We start from the raw sequence: 6,958 nt of genomic DNA, 5'->3' as shown, positions 1-6,958 counted from the left end.
ACACACACTTCCTTGTTGTTTGCTGTTGAGTCAGTGTCACTGAATGAGGTGCTGCCCGGTCCTAACCATCTTTACAACTGTTGGTCTGTCTGCACCCACCTCCTCTAGGCCGGCCTTGTTCTGAGAAACCTGGCGGCTTTCTCTAGCGATCGTTCTTCCTGCTGGCTTGTTCACAGTAAGTGGGCAGAAGTCTCACTTCTAAGAAAGCTTCTGATTTTAGCCCCTGGCCACAGGTGAGGGCCTCAGCTTTACTATCAGACAGAGATTGCTGTAAACTTGATGGCGGTGGACCGAACCATGGCATAATATGACCTCCTTCTTGAGCCGCTCCAAATTGTTCTAGGCTCAAATATTTCTCACTTGTTCCATGATAGAAATGTCTTCTGTGGCTTTTTAAATAGTTGGTGGTCTTTTCTTTCTTAATTTTTATCTTTATGTTATCATTGCTGTTTCATTTTGTTTTGTTTTTTATTGTTTCTGTTAGGTTTCCATTTATGAAGCACAGAAGCATAGTCAGTAACTGATGCAATGGTTTATGGCAGGCGTCCTCAAACTACAGCCCCGAGGTCCACGTGGCCCGCCTTGGACATTTATCTGGCCCGCCGGGTGCTTTTGCCCCGTTTGGTTTTTTCACTTCAAAATAAGATATGTGCAGTGTGCATAGGAATTTGTTCATAGTTTGTTTTTAAACTATAGTCCGGCCCTCCAACAGGTCTGAGGGACAGTGAACTGGCCCCCTAATGGGTGGGGGTGCGGGGAGGTGGGGAGCATGAGGGGAATTGGAAAGCAAACAATGAATGTGGGGGGGTAGGGAGAACTGAGGATATATATACAACGTTTTTTTAAAGTGATTTAACTGGAAGTGTATGCTATTGAGATAATGGTTGTGCAGCACAGAGGAGAGTATAATCATGATACTGAATTAGACAAGGAGAAGTTGGAGAACACTTTGTTGTGTATATTTTTGCCACAAATTAAAAAATAGTTACACTAATAACAGTGAGTACACGGAAGAAGAAAATGTTCTAAATCGATTGTGGTGATGATTATACAACTCCTCTCGATATGACTGAACCATTGAATGGTATGACATGTGGATGAAGCGCCAATGAACTGCTTGGGTTTTTAAAGAAAGAAGCATTCTGATTGTATTTCTTCCAAGCCAGATCAATTTGTCCTTCGGAGCTTCCACGACCGACATATTTGATACTCTGTCCACACAGTAGTTTGAACACATGCCTCCTCTTTGTCTTTATCTTCTCAGGCAGCGCTGCAAGCCTGCGGGGGAGCCGGGCGTCCCGCGCCACGAAGAGTTACACTTCTGCAACCTTTGGGCGGTTTTCCCGGTCCCGCAGTCACGGTGAGTCCGCATCGATTCCTGGCAGGGAGTCTTCCCCAAGCACACGAGGCGATTGAAAAGATCTCTGAAGCGGTTTCGCTGCAAATTCTAGTTTCTGACAGCTCCCGCTACGGTTACCGATTGTTGATCCAAGTAAAATAAAATCACTGACGACCTCTGTTTCTTCATTTATTATGTTTATTGGCGCAAGAGTGAGAAATGCCGTTTCCTTTACGTTGAAGAATCCGTGGTGAAAACTAGTCTGGATGTCGAAAGGGCCCCTGGCAGCCCAACTCTCGGATCCGAAGTGCGCCTGCGCAGTGCCGCGTCACCGTGACCCAGTGCCGCGCCTGACGTCACACCAGCGCGGGCTCCGAAGACGCTAGAGTGTTCCAGGAGCGGGGCGGGGTCGCGAGGGTGGGCGTGGCCGTGTTGACTCTGAGGGGCGGGATTGGCCGGCTGTCTGGCGCGTCATCAGGACGCGCCGGGAAGAACCAGGCCGAGGCGGAGCGCAGGGGCGGCCACTCGGGGATAAATGACCGCGCTCGGGGCCTTTCGAGATGCGGGTCCTTCTTGCCTGTTCTGCCGGGCGGCGTCTTCGTCCCCTTCGTCCCACTGGCCTGGCGCCCTGGAGCCGCGGCCGACGACGGAGAGCCGTGTACCTGGGGCCGCGTCCCCGACGACAGCCAGGTGCGGCCCCGGGCGCTGCGAGGGCGGGAAGGCGTCGGTGTCGGCAGACGCCTCTGCAGCTGTCAGGTCGAGGAGAAAGCGAATTCGGGGGGAACGTCTTATTCCAGCCAGTCCCTTGAGCAGAGACGGAAGACCCACCCTGCCCGCACCACACTCCAAACGCCCAAATCCGACTGCCGGAGACCCTGCAGGACAGGGTAGAGCTGCCCCTGTGGGTTTGCGGTGCTGTGACCCTCAACGGGAGCTGACTACCGCAGCTTGCTCCCCGGGAGCTGCTGGAGAGTTCGAACCGCGCCACCCGAGCGCCGCGCCCGCAGGCCGGGAGCTGACAGTGGGGTCATCTGAGGTCGGAGGCCTGGGCCGCCTCTAGCAGAGGCCGCGCTTCCCACTTGGGGGTGGCAGGGGGGGGTGAGGGGAGGCGGGTGACGGAAGGGGCCCCCCGAGGAGGAAGAGGAGGTGTTAGCTGAGGGAAGAGCGTGCCCTGCGGAGGGGTTCCAGCCCAGGGTAGGGAGCTACTGGGAAGATTTGGGCAAGGCCCTTAGACTTGGGTCTGGGAGGGAGAAGCGTTTCTGAGAGGTTGGTGGACAGCAGGTAACCAGGTGCACTTTGCGAGCCTCTTGAGTAACCTCTTCATCTGCAGGGCTTCCATGGTGACTGAAGAGCTTCAGCTTGCTGGTCTCAGGAAGCCTTGGTGGCACAGCGGCTACAGCCGCAGGAGAAAGATGTGGCCATGTGTCCCTGTAAAGGTGAAGCCACTGTAGTAGGGGTCACTGCCATCTGTGACTTTATGTAGGGCTTCCAATGCTGGAAATTTTGGGGGGAGCAGACAGCCTCATCTTCCCACTGAAAGGCTGCTGGGTTTGAACTGCTGACGCTTATCTACCAGCGCCAACCAGGCTCCTTTCAGCCTTGGGAGCCCTGTGGGGCAGTCTTGCTCTGCCCTGCGGGGTTTACATGAGCTGGAATCCGCCAGTCGGCTTCAAGCTCAGGCTGCACTCCCTGAAGAACTCAAGGTTGATGTCGTTAACGAGGACCCGGTGCTTGAGACAGCAGAGCAGGGGCAAGTCTCCTGTGTGCTGTAGGCAGTTCGTGCAGTCGAGCGCCTATTAACAGGCACTGTGTGTGTGTCAACAAGTGTAATTAATAGACAGAATTGTGCCTGAATGTCCCCTGGGCTGTCATGTCCCCGGAAGCTGTGTGAACAGTGTGGGAGCTGACACCAAGGCTGGAGAAGCTCCACCCGGGGTGATCCCCATGGACGCAGGCTGAAGGAAGGCCTGGTGGGGAAGCCCTGTCTGGGATGGGGCTGTGTCTGCTGGCTGCTGGGAGGGAGGTAGCAGAGGTGGGGGCGCTGCAGCCTATCCTGTTTCTGACATCTGCTGAGGTGTAAACCCCTGAGGCTGAGGTGCAGGTATGGCTGCTCCCTTCTAACCAAGCTCTCTCTTGTAGGTGACCCCCAACCCTCCAGCCCTTTTCCAAACGCCTCTCTCAATGGAGTTCCCTGACCTGGGGAAACACTGCTCAGAAGAAACCTGCAAGCAGCTCGGTGAGCCCCTTCCGGAGAGCCTCATTCAAGCTGGGCTGTCTGTGGGTGGCACAGGACAGCTCACTGAGCAGCTTTTTATTCCGTGGGGGGTCCGGCCTGGATTTTAGCAGTGGGTACCTGGCACAAAGTCCAGGCTCCCTCCAGCGCTGGGCATGGCAGCTTCCCAATGCAGTAGAGTAGGCCAGCTGCCAGGGCCCAAGGGAGGGGGAGGGGTCAGCTGTCTCTTTGGAGGGGTCGTCAGAGATCCGTGCTGGTGTTGAGCTCGTAGTCCTCCACCTCTCCGACTGCGTGTGAGGACAGAAAGAGAACGTCACAGCCATCCAGTGCGCCCTGCAACCTTCTCTCCTCGACCCTGAAACACGTCGTTTTTGCTTTTTCTGTTGTTTAGATTTTCTTCCTTTGAGGTGTGGTGCCTGCAACCAGGATTTCTGTAAGGACCATTTTATATTTGCGGCACACAGATGTCCCCTGGCGTCCATAAAGGTAAGCCAGGCATCACGCTGAGCGGGGTTCTGTCCTTCTGAGAGCCCCCCTGCCAGCCATGTGTGTGTGGCAGCCGCTGAGCGAGCCATCATACTTGAAAGCAAGCATTCGGTCACCTTCCAGGTGGGGGTGGCCCCACACGCACAGGGACTCGCCGACGGACGGACGGACAGCCAGGCCTCCAGCATTCCGTCCCCATAGGAGGTCTGTTGGCCAGCGTGGTGGACGGACTGGGGCGGCATGCTCTGCTGTGTGACTCCCCGCCGAGCCAGGTGCTGTGTGTCCGGACTTGGGTTGCTCTCAGTGCTCCACCACATCCATCCGTCTGTTTATCTGAGGCTGCAGGGTTTTCCTTCACCCTGAAGGGGCTCACTGTGGGGGCCCACAGCCCCGCCTTGGGTGGGATGCTCTGGACAGGGGTGGGGGGGTGGCACAGCGGGGGGGCACTGCACTTCTGACTCCATGTGCGTGGCTGGCCCCTCGTGGGCGGCCCTTGGGTCTCTGGTGATAGCTTCGGTGTGGAAGCATAGAGTTCACTGGAAGCGGATTCAGGACAGAGGCTGACTAGTTTTAAGCTTTTCATGGCCAGGTGCCTTGAGTTTTCTCGTTGAGGTTACGTGTTTTCCATTGTGGAAGGCACTTGGAGTAAAACAGAGAAGAAAAGTGTGTGTTAGGTGATGTGGAGCAAGGTAGACTAGTGAGATAGCTGTGTCCCAGGAGGTCTCTGGTACTGCGTCGGAATGGAGCCTTTTGGGGCAGACACATGGAGTTCCACAGGCCCTCTCCAAGGGCAGCACACTCACGGTGGCGTATCAGCTGCTAGAGCGCCAAGGCTGAACACGGGGTCACCTTCCATAGATGCTACTCTTCCTCGCTGACCTTTCCAGCCCCTGCTGGGGCCGTCCCCCAAGGCAGCCCTGGGAGCCCCGCGGGCCTGGGCCTTTACTCAGCCCGGGTGTGGTGGGTGCAGTGACCTCCCTCAGGCCCCGTGAGCTCTCGGTGTTGGTCATGTGGGACTGACTCCAGGCCCAGAAAGGCCGCAGCTGGTTGCAGGGCTGTGCGGCCTTCACGGCAGCCTCCCCTGGCGCTCTGGTCGGTGACCTGCCACAGGGGCTTTTCCCGACCAAGGTGGCTTCTACAGTTGCTTCACGGCCACCTCTAAAGGGTGCCATCTGTTCCCTCATTGCGCCCCTGTAGGATGTCCAGGTCCCGGAGTGCCCCCTCTGTCACAGGCCCATCCCGGTGAGGAAGGGCGAGCTGCCTGACGACGTGGTCTGGGAGCACATGGACCGAGGCTGCAGGTCTTACCCCGGGAGTCGCAAGAAAGTGAGTGCCTGGCCCTCAGCTCGACCCTGGCCACCAACCGGGGAGCGTGACCCTGTTTCTAGACACTTGCTTCTGGAGCACCTCCCAGGGTCCTGGGGTCTCGCAGCGGGAGCATGCCTCTGCCTGATTGGCATCTGCTGTCTCTGCCCCGAGTCTGGCCTGCGCACCCTGAAGATGACATGCTGCTGGGCCCCTGGGCCAGCGCCGTGGCCACTTGCGTGTGCGTGACCCTCCAGAGGCCTCCCTGCCACCCTCTGCTCTGCCCGCTGGCCGGCTTTTCCATCCTCCCTGCAGCCCGGCTCACTGCTCCTCTTCACGCTGCCGCTGCTAAGCCTGTACCCTGCCCTCTGCCCCTGCCCCGTGTGTTCTGCGTGTTCTGCACCAAGGGATCACCCGGTACCTTGACGGCACGGTGGCTGAAGTGCTCCTGTCAGGCATGGCTCCGCCTCAGCGCACAGGGTTCCTTCTGCTCTGTGGGTTTGCATCCATCTTTAGTTTGGGGCTGGGGTTGGGGGCTGCCAACACTGACTCACACGTCTGCCTGGTGCCCACTGCTCCCCTGCTCTTTAGAAGGCAAGGGGGCATCTGGGCCTTCCTAGCAGGGACCCTGGTTTTTGGGTTCCTGCAGCCCGTGGGAGGCTGGTAGATGCCCATTTTGGAGCTCAGGCAGTTGTCTGGCCTTTTTAGCCCCCACACACCCGCCCCGGCTCACCCAGCAGGGTGCTGCGCACTCTCAGGGACACTCTCAGGACCTCCTTCCCGGGGGTGGCCCTGCTGCTCGAGTGCGGGGTGCCAGCGGGTTTCCCTGCTGCCCCTGTCCTTATGTGTGTCCCCTTGCCAGAGTTGGCCCCTAGGACCCACTGGAAGACACAGCCTTCCTGTTGGCCTCTGGTTAGGTCTCGTTGCTGGCCCTGGGCCCTCGCTGGCATGGAGGCTCGTGTGGGCCCAGGTCTGCTCTGGGGCTGAAGTACGGCCCTGTAATGCCGTCTCCTCCCCTAGATCTTCAAGCACCGCTGCTCGCAGGACGGCTGCCAGAGACGAGAAATGCTGCCGGTGGTCTGTGACAGGTGTCGGAGCAACTTCTGCCTCCGGCATAGACACCCCCTGGACCATGACTGCCAGCCGGGAGGCCACCCTTCCAGCAGAGCTGGGTGAGAGGGGATGCCCACTGCCCAGGGCTAGCAGCAGGTGGGGGCAGCATCGGGGGCAGGGTTGCTTGGTCCAAGTGCCCCGTCAGATGGAGAGGATGTCAACTTCACACTTGTCTGGCACCAAACACGGAAGCCCTGTGTGATTGCCTCAAGCCGGGCACCACGTGGAAGCAGCGGCTGGTGAGCAGGTTGGTGGGTGGCACTGACCTGGATTTTCCACAGGGTCTCTACTCCAGTACCCACCCAAGCCCATGAGAGTGCCGGGCACGCTCTTCCCCAGCAGCTGGCGCAGCAGCTCAGGTACTGCCTACTGCCGGGCACAGGAGGGCAGCAGAGTGGCCTCTCGTTTCATCACCAGGACATTGTGGGTGGAGGGCTGGGGTTTCTAGCCATGCCGGGGTAGCCCCCACGCTCTTCCCTCAT

At 58.1% G+C, this 6,958-nt stretch overlaps 1 protein-coding gene across 6 annotated transcripts; it reads left to right on the top strand.

Moving 5' to 3' along the window:
- Positions 1-1,857: 1,857 nt before the first annotated feature.
- ZFAND2A (zinc finger AN1-type containing 2A) lies at positions 1,858-6,942 on the top strand. 6 transcript variants are annotated; one of them, XM_045285591.1, is made up of 7 exons: positions 2,057-2,226; positions 2,670-2,775; positions 3,479-3,575; positions 3,964-4,058; positions 5,256-5,384; positions 6,384-6,535; positions 6,758-6,942. In XM_045285591.1, exons 2-7 carry the CDS (start codon positions 2,677-2,679, stop codon positions 6,936-6,938), a joined length of 753 nt encoding a protein of 250 aa, XP_045141526.1. In that variant the 5' UTR covers positions 2,057-2,226; positions 2,670-2,676; the 3' UTR covers positions 6,939-6,942. The 6 variants fall into 6 exon arrangements, with proteins under 6 accessions (XP_045141527.1, XP_045141526.1, XP_045141535.1 ...); XM_045285592.1 differs by lacking the exons at positions 2,057-2,226; positions 2,670-2,775 and adding an exon at positions 1,858-2,029; XM_045285600.1 differs by lacking the exon at positions 2,670-2,775.
- Positions 6,943-6,958: the final 16 nt, after the last annotated feature.

The sequence above is a fragment of the Echinops telfairi genome, unplaced genomic scaffold (assembly GCF_000313985.2).
Source record: "Echinops telfairi isolate 266 unplaced genomic scaffold, ASM31398v2 ScPeMD7_5;HRSCAF=22, whole genome shotgun sequence".
Classification (NCBI taxonomy): domain Eukaryota; kingdom Metazoa; phylum Chordata; class Mammalia; order Afrosoricida; family Tenrecidae; genus Echinops; species Echinops telfairi.
Note: the sequence above shows the minus strand (reverse complement) of the source record. Positions and strands in the feature narration are given on the sequence as shown.